The sequence below is a fragment of the Gambusia affinis genome, linkage group LG23 (assembly GCF_019740435.1).
Source record: "Gambusia affinis linkage group LG23, SWU_Gaff_1.0, whole genome shotgun sequence".
In the NCBI taxonomy this organism is placed as follows: domain Eukaryota; kingdom Metazoa; phylum Chordata; class Actinopteri; order Cyprinodontiformes; family Poeciliidae; genus Gambusia; species Gambusia affinis.
Window position 1 is genome coordinate 14998575 of NC_057890.1, and position 13125 is coordinate 15011699.

The 13125-nt window shown below is 37.2% G+C and overlaps 1 protein-coding gene across 1 annotated transcript in view; it reads right to left on the reverse strand.

Moving 5' to 3' along the window:
• syt1a (synaptotagmin Ia) overlaps nt 1-13125 on the reverse strand; it is a 163616-nt gene that overhangs the window by 29427 nt on the left and 121064 nt on the right. The window contains 3 exon segments of the mRNA XM_044108664.1: nt 1274-1446; nt 9984-10094; nt 10097-10186. Of these exon segments, the coding sequence (XP_043964599.1) occupies nt 1274-1446; nt 9984-10094; nt 10097-10157 (345 nt within the window). The 5' untranslated portion in view covers nt 10158-10186.

Below are 13125 nucleotides of genomic sequence, written 5' to 3' on the forward strand. Positions count from 1 at the left end.
AAGAAAGAGAGCTCACATCTCTTTATTGTAAATAATTGCGGTTTAAATATAAATTCTTGGTTGCGGAAGGGCAGCGGGGATATCAGGAAAACAGTAGGTGAGCAATGCAATCACAATGCAACTGCTTCCACGCTTTTACTCAATCACTGCATCAGGACGCTTCCTCACAACCTATAGTATTTCTTTCTTTAGACTGGAGATTTCTGCACATCTACCATCAGTTTCAACCTTACTAAAAAGGCAGAAACACCATTAGTGCCCTCAGCTTGCTTGTAATTCCTGTTTTGAACACATATGTTTCTAAAACAAGTACAATTTCATGTCCAGTAGGAGATCGTTTTGTCCTCAAATCCAGTCCTGAAGTGGTATTATTCTACAACATTTAGCTGCATAAATCCTGCAACACACCTGAATCAAATGAATGGATGCTTACAAGGCATCTGCAGAGTTCAATGACATGCAGATGAGGGAATTTAGTTATTTAACAGAGGTGTGTCAAAGCAGGGATGCATCAAAAAATTGCAGAATAGAAACTCTGACTTACAGGGACAAACTGGAAATAAGTTTATTGATTTTAAAGTTGTGGCACTGTTCTCAGTGAACTGATGTTTCTAAAAACATATTTGTTACTTTCTGCCTGTGACTCTGAGCCACCTCTGATGGCAGAGGTGTTGTTGCAGCTTATTAAACACATTTTCATTTGGGGAACGCTGAAGATGGCGCCTTTAATGGAGCCATATAGGCATGATTCATTGTCTGCACATCAAAACTTCCCCTTCTGCACTGTTAAAAAACATTGCTTAGAGTTTGGTAATGTCATTTCTCTGGGTGGATACCACTTCATTACACAGCTACTCACACTCTTCAACAAGTGAGCAGGTCCACATATGACAAAAAAAAAGCAATTACAGCAGGAGATGACAGAGATTTAAGTCTAGTCATCTAAGTAACCAAAACTTTAACGTTTTTTCTAGATTTAGGGAATTGCTAAGTTAATTTGGGTGTAATAATTAAGGAGTGAATTCACACAAAATAAAGAAGTAGAAGCATTTGATTATTAAATTCACTATTCTAGTGCAACTTTGTCATCATGTGCAAAAGAAAACAAGCATGAAATAATGCCAAAACAAAAACAACATATCAAGACTTGTTTCAAGAGAAATACCTTCAACTTCTTGTATGTGGTCACATGAACAAGCTTTAGCATAATCTTAGCCTCTTGAAATGATTAAGAGTTAATTTATAAGAGATAAAAGCGGATTAAAGTTTGTACCTCGGTTTTGGTCCCATCCATGACGTCCTTCATGTTGATGGCATTTTTGCCCTTGTCTTTGCCCTTCTTTTTGTTTTTCTTTTTGAAAATCCACTTTTTGCAGACGCAAAAGCAGCAAGCTAACGCCAGAATGATGGCCACAAAAGCAATCGAGACGATGGCCCATGACGGCACTGCGGAAAAAACCCAAAAAACAAAAACTCTTGTTAGACGTTGCACATGAAGGGACGTTTTTGAAAAGTGGTGATTACACACACAAAGAGGTGAGATAAAAGCAGGAAATTGTGTAGATCTTCACTTTAGCTCTCGCCTGGGCCCATCAAGAAGTGGCAGACTCCAAGCGATGGGGAGAAAACCTGACCGAACACCTTCAGCCAATTTAGTGGAAGTAACAGATGTTGGCATTTTCCACTTGCCATTTAAACAAAAGACTCCGAGTCAAGCTGACACTTTCATGGCAATCAGCGTCAGCACAGAGTGCACAGGGAGTCAAGGTGGTGGTGATTTTGCGGGTGTGTCTGATGGGCATTAATTCAGGTGTGACCATGACAATCCAATGATGCACTCAACCTGGACGGGTTTCAATGGGGTTTTCTTTCTTTCTGACACCACATCCTCCATTATATACTGGGTTTCTGTGCAGAGTTGAAAACTTTTGAACTAGATTCCAGTTTCTTATCACCTTTTTGCTTTTTTTTGTCACATCTAAATGTTAATTTAATTAATTAAAATGACAGAGAGGCAGCCAGACTAAGCACAAAAAGCAGTTTATGCAAGTAGTTTCTATCCGAAGCAAATAAAGTTATCCAAAGCAACCCACCCTTGTGTGACGAAGTAAAAAAAATGATTATGAATTAAAATTTTTTGCACAGCTGATTTATTCTGGGCTTAATTACGGCAACCCTTGCAGAATCAAGGAAACCATTAGACTTTAGGATTCCAGAAATATGGGGAAAACATGGAACAGGAGCTCACCAAAATTACTCCAAGGATGCACTGATCAGAACCAGGAAGTTGCAGAAGACTTCAGTAATTGAAGTTGGGACAAAAATCACATGGAAATTAATGAATTATTCTTAAAAAAAAATAAAATAAAAAAATCCAACATGATTTAAAAGAATTCTGCAAAGAAAAGTACAAGTTATCAAAGCCTTGATGGTACATGTTGCTGCTATGAGTGTCACAAGTAATTATTAAGTTTAGGCGGCAAATAATTATTCAAATGAGAAAATACTTTATTGTCTATATCTTTTATTTTAATCTTCACAAACCAATGCAAATCACAATAAAGTGAATCAGAGAAAACATTTCCATTTGCGAGTTTTACGTTTTAAAAAAAATACAATCCAATGCATGAACCGCTTAAAAATACTTCCAAAGGTTAAAATCTGCTCTGAAACCTTCCTTAGCATTTCCGAATTTCAAAAATAAAAAAAATAAAAAAATGAAATCGAAACAATCAGAAAATACACAACAGGTTGGCATATTTAAATACCTTTATAAAAAGACATAACTATGTCCAACATTTAAAATTAACGTGACCTACTCATGTCTTTTCATTACTAACTTGAACTATTATTTTTTAATAAAAATGTTTATGTTAAATCCTTAAAAACTACAACACATTCAATGCCACCAGAATGCTTTTCTGCTCTAAAAAAGTTTGATTCGCTGTTTGTTCCCTCTAGCATATGCTGTTGGCCTCCTTCATGGCCTTGACTGGAAAAACTGGGACAAGCAGCAGTCAGGCTCCTGTCACATATGAACTGTCAGAGCCGCAGCTCAACCAACACAATGACAGCCAACTGCAAACACAGTGACACCTATCTCTGCTGAAGTCAGCCGTCAGCCTGAGCTTCCTGCTTCCTGTTGACACACAGGAACACCATGTCTCCAACACAATAACGTGAGGGTTGGAGGAAAATCGGGAGGTTGAGAATAGTAAGAGACCTCACGAGATGGCTTGTTCCAGCAGTCAAGGTTGTCCAGCAAACATCAAAATCCCTAAAAAAACGAAGGTACTCAGAGCCCAAAATGTGTGAAAGAACAACATAGAGTAGAAAATAATTAGGAAGCAAAAATAAAAAAAGACCACTTTATCACAATGATTGTAAATGGTTTTTTTAAGTAGGGGTTTATCCTGTGACCAGCGGGTTGTCGGTTCAATCCCCTTACTCCTTTTGTCTTAGGCATTGTGAGAGTAGAATGGGGTGAAACATAAATTCACACCCCAATTTTTTGATTAAAAGTCAAGTGAAACTCAGTTTATCATCTAAAAGCTCAATAATATGCTTATACTTTTATGTTTAGACCGTGGCAAAATGTGGAAACACTTAAAAGGTGAATAGTTTTATAATACGTTGTATGAGAAGCAAGAAACAATATGAAGGAAATGTCTAATAAGAAATTTAAACTGGTTGGTATTTTTTAAGGAATAAAGTCATTGTGATAAATAAAACAGTCAGAGAACATGAAAATAGCTTGAGTTTAGCTCATATATTTCCCTAAAGAGAAATAAATCAACTCTAACAAAACCCATATAAAACTTGGCACAATTCATTTCTCAGAAAATAATCCAAACATCCTCATAAACTCAACATGCCAGTTGAAAACACGAGCCAAGTTAGGCTCCAGTCCTCTGAAGACTCTCTTGTAAAAACCCCAGAAGTTTCCGTCAAAACAGAAAGAAAACCTTTTAAATTACAGCCGTTCACTCTGCGGCTGTGCTGACTAGCCTTCAGTTGTGGTTCTTTTGCTGAGGTGAGAGAGAAAGAAGACAAATCGATTCCCTGTTGACAAAATCAATAAGCACTCTCCTCCAAGGAAAAACAGTGAGTGATGCTCTGAAATAACTTTAGGATCTACAGCTCTGGCCTTGCCTCGGAGCGCCACGGTAATGGAGGTGACACTGGATAGGCCTCGTTCGCAATCAGCCTCCTAAAACTTTATGTGGAACAAAATGCAGCTCAGGCACTGTTCATAATGTCCAATTTATACTCTTGATACTGGAATTTCTATTGGGGATATTTCTCTTCTTATTACAGTGATAAAACATTAACAACTCAGGCAAACTTTAGATTTTACATGCATGAATATATGTTTTCATCTCAACTCGTAGTGTCAATGTTTAATAAGATTCAAGATCCATATTTTATCCTGTAGCCACAAAATGCAAACATGACTCAAAGGGAGACAGGTCTTGAGTTGGCAAAGCTCTGAAAAGCAATCAGCTTTCTTTGGAAACTGTAGAATAGTGATTTTATTATTTTTTTCCCTAAATGAAAGCATTCATCAACAGGAATCTCATAAATACTTATGTCACTCTGCTTGAATCTTTCATCAATGCTCAAAGAGCCTGATGGAATGCCATTAAAACTGAAATCCATGCAAAAACTCTCTGGCTTTATCTTATTCATCAAGCCCACATCTTCCAGTGAAAGGCACTTCTGTGTTCCTTAATTAAAGGAACCTGAGTCCCAGAAAGCAATAAAAGCATTCCCTAATTAACTACATTGTCTGAGTGTCTTTTCTCGGGAGAGAAACGGAGCGAGAAAGTGAAAAGGGGGTGAGCGGGAGCGCATGCTCAGCTCTAACTCCCGACACTTATCTCTTGTTCCACCGGGCGACGTGGCATGGAAAATAGAGTTTCTCTGATGGGCTGGACATGCATGGTGGAATCCAAGTTTGCTGTCCCTTGGGGCTCAAGACACTTTTTGGGTTTCAAAATGATGAAAGAAGAAAACTCCAACTATCTACAGATGTCTTTTTATAAGTCAATGGGAAAAATTAATTTGTAGTTTCTTTGCATTTTGTTTTCATTCATATATTTTGCTGATTTCTGTCCTTGAACATTTCCAAAGAAACGAGTTGCTTTGTGTGATTAAAGCACCTTAGTGTTGGTGTTTTGTTTTGATCTATTGATTACAACCCCACTATTTTGACATCACTTAAAGGAAAAATTTATGATAACTGCATATTGAACAAGTTTTCTACCACCTAATTTCAAGTCCAAACAATCTTGTGCCCAAATAAAGCATATAAAAATGAGATTGTAGAAACTGATCAGGATCACTTTAAAATATTGCAACAAAGTCTGACTATAAAGAAAAGTATGAAGAAATGAGAAGAAATCAGTTTTATATCAATTTTTTCATACTTTCATTATATTCCTAATGCAAAAGAAATGCTGTATTTAAAGGGTTGAAGAATTGCAAAATTATTTTCTGCTCTTAAAAATTACTATAAGATGAATTATGCCATTAAACAGTTTTTAAATGTCAGCTGTGAACATAAAGTTTATTTGAGGAGGACACTGTTAGCTTGTCACCATGACAACAGAACTGGGCTTGGTTTTTGCTGGATAGTTATCAGTGTTCAGCAGCGAACAGAGGCGAAACACTATTACCTTCAAATACAGTAAATGTCAGCTTTCACTCAGGCACATTTTTGGTCTCTTAAGGTGGTGTGGGTGATTCTATAGGGACTTTATTCAGACTGTGAGAGAAAATAGTGACTCATGTATAAAACTGAGCAGCAGTGACGGAAACCATTCTGAGCTTGTTTCTTAGGAAACATCCACTTACTACGTGTCTATTGTTTCCTCTTAATGAATGAAATATTGATGCCTTGGGTTACTTAAAATTTACTTGATTACTTGGAATATTTCAGTGTGAAAGAGTACATTAGATAAATAGATTTCACACATGCTCTGTGTAAAACTTTATGAATATAATTTTGTGATCAGTTATTTTGCAATCTTTACAAGCTGTGTTGGAGCTGTCTGCTCTGTCTCAATGTAATCATCAGAAGGAGTCACATTCTCATTCATCCTCTCACTTGTAATATTGAGCACTTTACCTCAGAAGGAGAGGTTCATCCTGGACACATTAACAAGTGTCTGGGTATGTTTGTGTGTTTATTAATGTGCTATATTGCATCTGGGTTATATCCACTTTCCAGAGCGCGCTAATTCAGTGTGACAGGACTTTGTTGGTCAATTAACCTTCACATTATATCTGGTTATGCCTATGAGATCAATGCTCTGCCCATGGCTTTACCCCACGGTGGTTTGGCTAAGCTGACAATATAGCAGCAGCAGAATCAGTAATGAGGGCTGAAAGCAGATGATAATGAGATTTTACTCTGTAAATCTTATGTTTACACCAAACATTGAGCTGCAGTGGAAGCACAATGAAGTAGTATTATTTCCTGTTTGGCTGAAAAAAGTTTATTTTCTGGTTGCAACATGACCGTCCTCATGAAAATGGAGGTGTTTGTGTTTCATTTATTTTTAGAGATACAGTCAGAATGCAAAGGTCACTATGTGAACCGTGTTAGGCTGCTCCTGCTTTCACCAATCCCTGAAGGTTTCAGAGCTTTACATTAGTTCCTAAAATGACGGTGGACGATGAGGCCTGCCACCAGCAGGCAGAAAGACCCAACGGCTCCTGTTGATCCCCCACCATAATCCTCTTTAATAAACCCTGCTGTCTGTTGACTGGGAGTAGTCACAGTGTTAAATCAGTCCAGACACTTTCAAACACAAACATTACTTTGTGCTAGGATTATTATTATTTTTCTTTTTAGCTCTGCAGGATAATATTTTTTCTCCTCTAACAGATTATAGTTTTATATTTCAACAGGAGAAAGATTTTCTCTTCATGTACCATTTATTCTTCCAGTACTCTCTCTGTTATTTGGAGAAATGGTTTGTAAGTTTGTAGCTATAACTCAAACAGTTTGCGTTTATTGATTCATTCTTATCTGCAATGAATTTTCAGAAATAAGAGGTTCAGCAATCTGGTTTTCTTAGCAGCAGCCGCTGTGTTACAGTGAGCAGTAACTGCATGTTAGACTGTATTATCTTTTTAAAAAATTCTAAATTAATGATATAAACTCTCATAGGGAATATATTTGCAACCTTTGCCAGAAGTAGGAGAATCTCACCAATTGTCAAATGGAAAAAGTAATTTTGTTATGATTTATATAGGTTCAGGTTTTGCTGTGCAGGAGGCATGGGCTGACAAAAATCCCCGGCTCAGAAGTGCGATGACTGACAGAAATTGAGCAGCGAGTTAGGCCTTTGTGACAGCTTCATGCCACCACACATTCAAAGCCTGTGGAGCTTAAATTGGGTTATAAGCCTGAAAGAAGATCTTCTGCAGCTGCGGTGGAAAGGCGGTGCTGAGCATGCAGCTTCACCTCTCACATTTTCTTGTTAAATTTGCTGCATGACTTTCCCCCAAGCCCCATTGATATTCCACAAGGTAAACAAGTCTTTTGGGCATTCATCATCCGCTTGGCAGCACTGCAGAGCAAAGTCCCCTGCTTTTGATAGAGGGGATGAGGTGATGGAAAACAGTAATAGGTATGACCCAGCAGTGACAACCTGGATGATGGTCAGTAGGTTTTTTTGGATGATTTTAGAAAACTTTTTCTGCCAGAGGTGTGGTGAAGATAAGTTTAAAAAATGATAGAAAATAAAATAAATTGAAAACTCAACCTGCCACCAAAAGGGACGTGAAAAATATGTTGGACCTGGATTTCTGGGGACTGTCTTTTGTGATAGACCTTTATTGCCAGAAGGGAGATAAACTCATCAGGTCTTGGTTGTAAATCCTCTGAAATCAAATATCCTCAAAGATATTCAAACATGTTTCATTTTAAATGAAAGCACACAGCTAAAGCTCTTCAGCTGCAGCTATGAAAGTTTAAAAAAAATATATAAGTAATGGATTTTATTTAAGCTAAATCACTTCCTAGCATGGATAAACATTCTTGTGTATGAAACTCTGCAATGGTGACATTTGTCGCGTTGGGGAAAAAAGGAAGTCATTCTGTGAGATGATATTACTTACACTCAAACCTGTTTTTATACAATTATAATTTAGGATATTGATGAAAACAAAACCTTCAGACCTCCGTGGAGAGATTTGTTCTGATAGGCAAAGAACGTCACACACTCATGCACAGATGAGGATGTGTTTTGCCAGGAGATTTGATCATAAAAGTGCAGAAGTTTTGATTTAAGAAAGATGTTCTTGATGTAAAAAAAATATGTACAAAGCCTTAAAATAACAGCATTTTACATTACAGAAGTCTCACAGTGAAAAATAAGAACATTCAGTCTTTAGTTTAAACAAAAGAAAAAAAACCCGAAACGAGCTAGAAAAATACATTCAAGCCTCCTGCTAAAAAATTCTGTTAATCCTCTGCTGAGAAGAACTTACTTTTCTCCAGTAATTTTGACGAGGTTGGGTCATACAGAAAGAGAAAATTCTCAATAGTTGTTGGACACGAATGCATTCATTTGAACTCCATCATGAGTTACAATCCTGTTTTGTTTTTAGACAATGAACTAGAAGACTTGATTTAAAGGAGCTCTACTTAGAGCTGTATTTATGTTTTTAACTGTGTTTTGGCTGCTAATTTGCCACCTGATGGTGCAGAGTTGTTAGAACGGCGATAAGGGCAAAAAGTCTGCAACACTCAGCATCCAAGAGCAGCAAAGGGCAGAAAGTCTGAGCAGGTAGACAGACACCATGCCCCCCACAGAGCAGCCATATGTGCAGCACAGAGGTAGTTCGGCACAGAAGCAGCAGCCCTTTGGCACACAGAGACACTGAGAAGCACTGCACCAAAATCTTGACCCAAACGTACAGCCACCTCGACCCAAAGCAAGTCAGGCACTCGAACAAACCTGCTAGTGAGTTTGCAACAGTGATTTTTAAAAACTTTTATTTCTCCAGAATTACTGAATTAATGAAGAGTAGTTTTTTTTTTGTTTTTTTTTTAAACTAAGATTTTCTATTCTGCTTTTGCACTAAACATGAAAAATAAAAAATACTTTTTACCTTTTTATCAACGATAAACTGAGATATCCAGTGAAGAAAGCTTTTTTTCCCCCCTACTGTTTCCTAAGAAACAGCCGAACAGAAGATGAGAAGTTCATGATTTTTCAGTGTTCGATTGTTTGAAGTTTTCATCAAAGGTCAAGTCAGACCTTGACTGCTTACTGAGCTACAAAAAGTAACGCGCATCTATGGCTGAATCATCCTGACTCATGGGTATACAATCAGGATCACATTGAAAGGTTTCAGATAAACAGCTTTAAAATCACAAGGAGTCAAATTACACACATTTTGCATCTGTGAAACCATTTGAAAGCAGAGTCAGTGACTCACTCTTTTCAGAAACTTGGTTTCTGTGGAGAATAGAGAGATTCTTACAAGATTCTCAATGATTTGCTGTTTGAATCACAGACCCTGGAGAAAATCTGTCTTGGAGAGTTGTAGGTACAACTGAATGTTAGTAAAGATACTGCTTAAAAACATCTGCTTTATTCATTAGCAGTTTTAAGCAAAGAAATTTGCATATTAGCCCATACCATATGGTAACTAGCTGCTTAAACTCTAAGCTCTAATGTGGAAAAATACAACGGATTTCCCACCATCACTTAGTAAAAAATATGATCACATGATGGAAGTTCAACAAAGACTTATTAATTGAAATCAGGTGTGCTGAAGCAGGTCAGTGAGAGGTTTAGGAAGTACTGTGATAGTCTGATAAAGTCAGACAGAAAACTCAGTTCTGGTAGTTTTTGCTGCCAGAAGTGATTTTACTCTTTAGGAATCTTTTTGACGTGGTGGTAAATACTTAGACCCAACAAAAAACCGGCATAAGTTAATAAAGGAAAAAAAAAACAACTCACATGGGATTTTGTTCAGCTCGTTCATGAACTTGTTCTTCAGATTGGAGAAGGCTTCTTCCTTCTCCCCTGTGCCCGGTCCGGCCATGCTGGTGGTGTTGGAGCCAGCTGTGAGGAGGAGGCAGTGGTGAGCGAAGGGGCCGCAGCCGCCAGGGCTTCCCTTCGACTCTCATTCATGGTGGCGATGCTGGGCAGCCAGGCAGTAGCTGCAGAAGGAAAATAAATGCAGTTCGGATAGATGAGATTGGATTCTTTCAGTTCCGCAGTCTCTGTGACAGATGCATGTCGGAGGCAGGGATCCTGCCTCGTCAGATGACGGAGCTGACGGAGAATGAGTGAGCAGCTGTAAGCTCAGCATTAGTAAACATCAGCTGGAGTCCACAGAAAACTGGCCAGCTCTCTAAAATCAGAATAAAGATCCTCACTCAATGTCAAAATTCAATATTAAGATCACAAGGTAGCAATAAAATGATGATGAAGTGCAACTCTACATCTGGTTTAACTATGATCCTGCGTTCCCAGTAGTGACATATGTTGCAGCTCTCAACACAAAGCTCTTCACACACACCAGGTGTATTTACTTTGTTTTAAGGTCTGGTTGCAGAGGAAACAGTGACTCATATGTTATCCACTGCTCTTTGTGCAGAGGCGCTCATGCGGCGCCACATGTGGGCTGCTGCTTAATGTTCATTGTTTACCAGATAAATCATCTCCAAGCATGTCATCACAATGAGATGTCCCGTCTGTATGGGGTTTCTATATCATCTCAGTTCTGCTCCAGGGCAACAGAGCATGACTGTGATCCCAAAGTTTGACCAAAAGTTACATAACTTCCACTTCAAAATTTATTTCAATACTTACATAACACAAATATCAGAAGTATTTTACCAAAATGCAAATATTTTGACTGACTACTGTAGTCAAATTATTGGCTTAATTGGAGCAAATCAAGCAACCAGACAAGGGCTTCATCAGCTACATCAGGTTGGTTGTAACTGCAAGTTAAAATATGGCAAGTTAAGAGAAAAGGGTGAGAAAACATTCAACCTTACAACAGGACAGCAATCTCAGACGTATTTCTCATCCACCAAAGCTCGGTTTCGCAATAAGTCTTGGAAGATACTAGACTGGCTATCGAAGTCATGCTACCTGAAATGAAAAAGCAACTGAGGAAAGGGCCAAAATTTCTCATTCTGTTGCATAATGCTTATTCAGGCAATGAAATATGTTTGCAGCAGATCATAGAAACAAAACGATGCTCTACTAAATGCAAAAGGGATGATATAAATGTTGAAACTAGTCAACATTACAAATATATTTCATGTTTATATCACTTGCAGCTGTAAGTTCTGAGCTGCTAAAATTTTATAATAATTCCCAGTGTTTTTTAACCGAAAATGTGGTAGTCAGTGTTTCAGCATGTTGCTGTTGTAAAGAAACAGAAACATGCTGGTGTTTCTGACCCATTCTTTGAATGAACTGGTCTTCTTTAAGAACCAACATATGTCTATAAAAATAAAAACAGGACAGGAGGGTGAGTTACAAGATACAGGGAAAATTAAGAGTGGCTTAAAATTTGTGTAGAGCAATGCATCTTACAATGGATGCATTTACTTCCCAGATAAAATGTTTTAATTTGTTTAAAAGTGAAATTCAGTAATTATAGAAAGCAGCAACATGCAGCAGTTCTGCAGCAGATAGGATCTATTTGTGTGCCGTTGGTGCGCAGGTTGTAATTTGCTCTGTCACCATAGCAATTCAAGAGGATAATGGCGTGCTAAAGAACTCCAGTACACAGCAAAGATTGATGGCCTAATTTTCCTTCCTTCCCACAGTTGGTGCTCACTAAACTCACATTTCCCCATTTATGTCATTGTTAACATACCCAGGTGTAACACTGGATGTGACTCTAAGATTCGCTGAATGTTTCTCTGTAAAGTAATTTGAAAATCTAAATGTAACCTCGAAAATTGAGCTTTTTGAGCTTCAGAGTGGAGAACAAGATGCCAGCATAATACTCCCCAACAGAAACCACGATAAAAAAAAGAAACAGGTCAGAGTTGATGTGGAAAGTTTCCTTCATTGAATAAATTGAGGTTTTAAAATGACAGTGAAGCAGATTAGATACCAGAGAGCTGACAACACTGCTTTTATTTTCTACACTTTCATAACCTCACTGGCAGCACATTAAGATAATTTATCCTCTAGATGAAGGGATGTTCAAACTAATTTGAGTCAATTTAGACTAAGCTGAGTCACTGGTTATGCAGAAAAGCAATAACATTTTTAAATAAATCTTTAATATTTGAGGATTAATACTTTGAATTACTTTTACTTCTTTAAAAAAAGAGGGAAAATAGACTGAAAAGCCAATTTGTGTTTGTTAAACTTAGAATTTTGACATAAATATTAGTATTATTGCTCATGTGATTCAGTTGGGACTCCTATTATGTAATCTATCCTTTTATTAGAAATAATTATAATTTTGCTTACCAGTGTCTCAGCTAATTAGCAAAATTTGATTGTCAGAAGATGTTATACTTGAAAAATTATATTATTCTGAAAGGACATGGAATCGCCTGCGAGAGTAATTTTGCCAAAAAGCAGCTAAATTGTTTTGAAAATTTAAAAAAAAGGTTGGCTTGAAAAAAAAGCCTTTTATGAAAGATAGATGTCAAACTGACCAAGTATTGATCCAAATAAATTTTAAGCTTGGAAGATTGTCAGGACACTGACCGATGAGGAAAACATTTTTACAACAAATTAACTTTTTGTACTGGATTGTAAGCAACATAAATGTATAGAAGAAATTACTTCTCCATTTCTTTGACCAGAGACAAATCGTCACAATAAAAACAATTTTTGCACAGTCTGTGAATTAAAATAGGGAAATAACATCAAGATAAACCATTTTCCACTTATGATTAACTGCATTGACTTTAAATATTGTTTGCTATAAATTATATCAGTTGAGGGATCCTTGTAGGTATTTAAATAAGGAGTTGAGTTGCTTTTTCAGAAGAAACAGTGACTAAGACTAAATACTGAAGGTCTTATCTTCCTACCTTCAGTTGGTTAAAATATTTTATTGTTTTTTTTCTTTTTCATTCAGTTAAATAAGAAGGTCCTTGGAAGAGAACTGTTT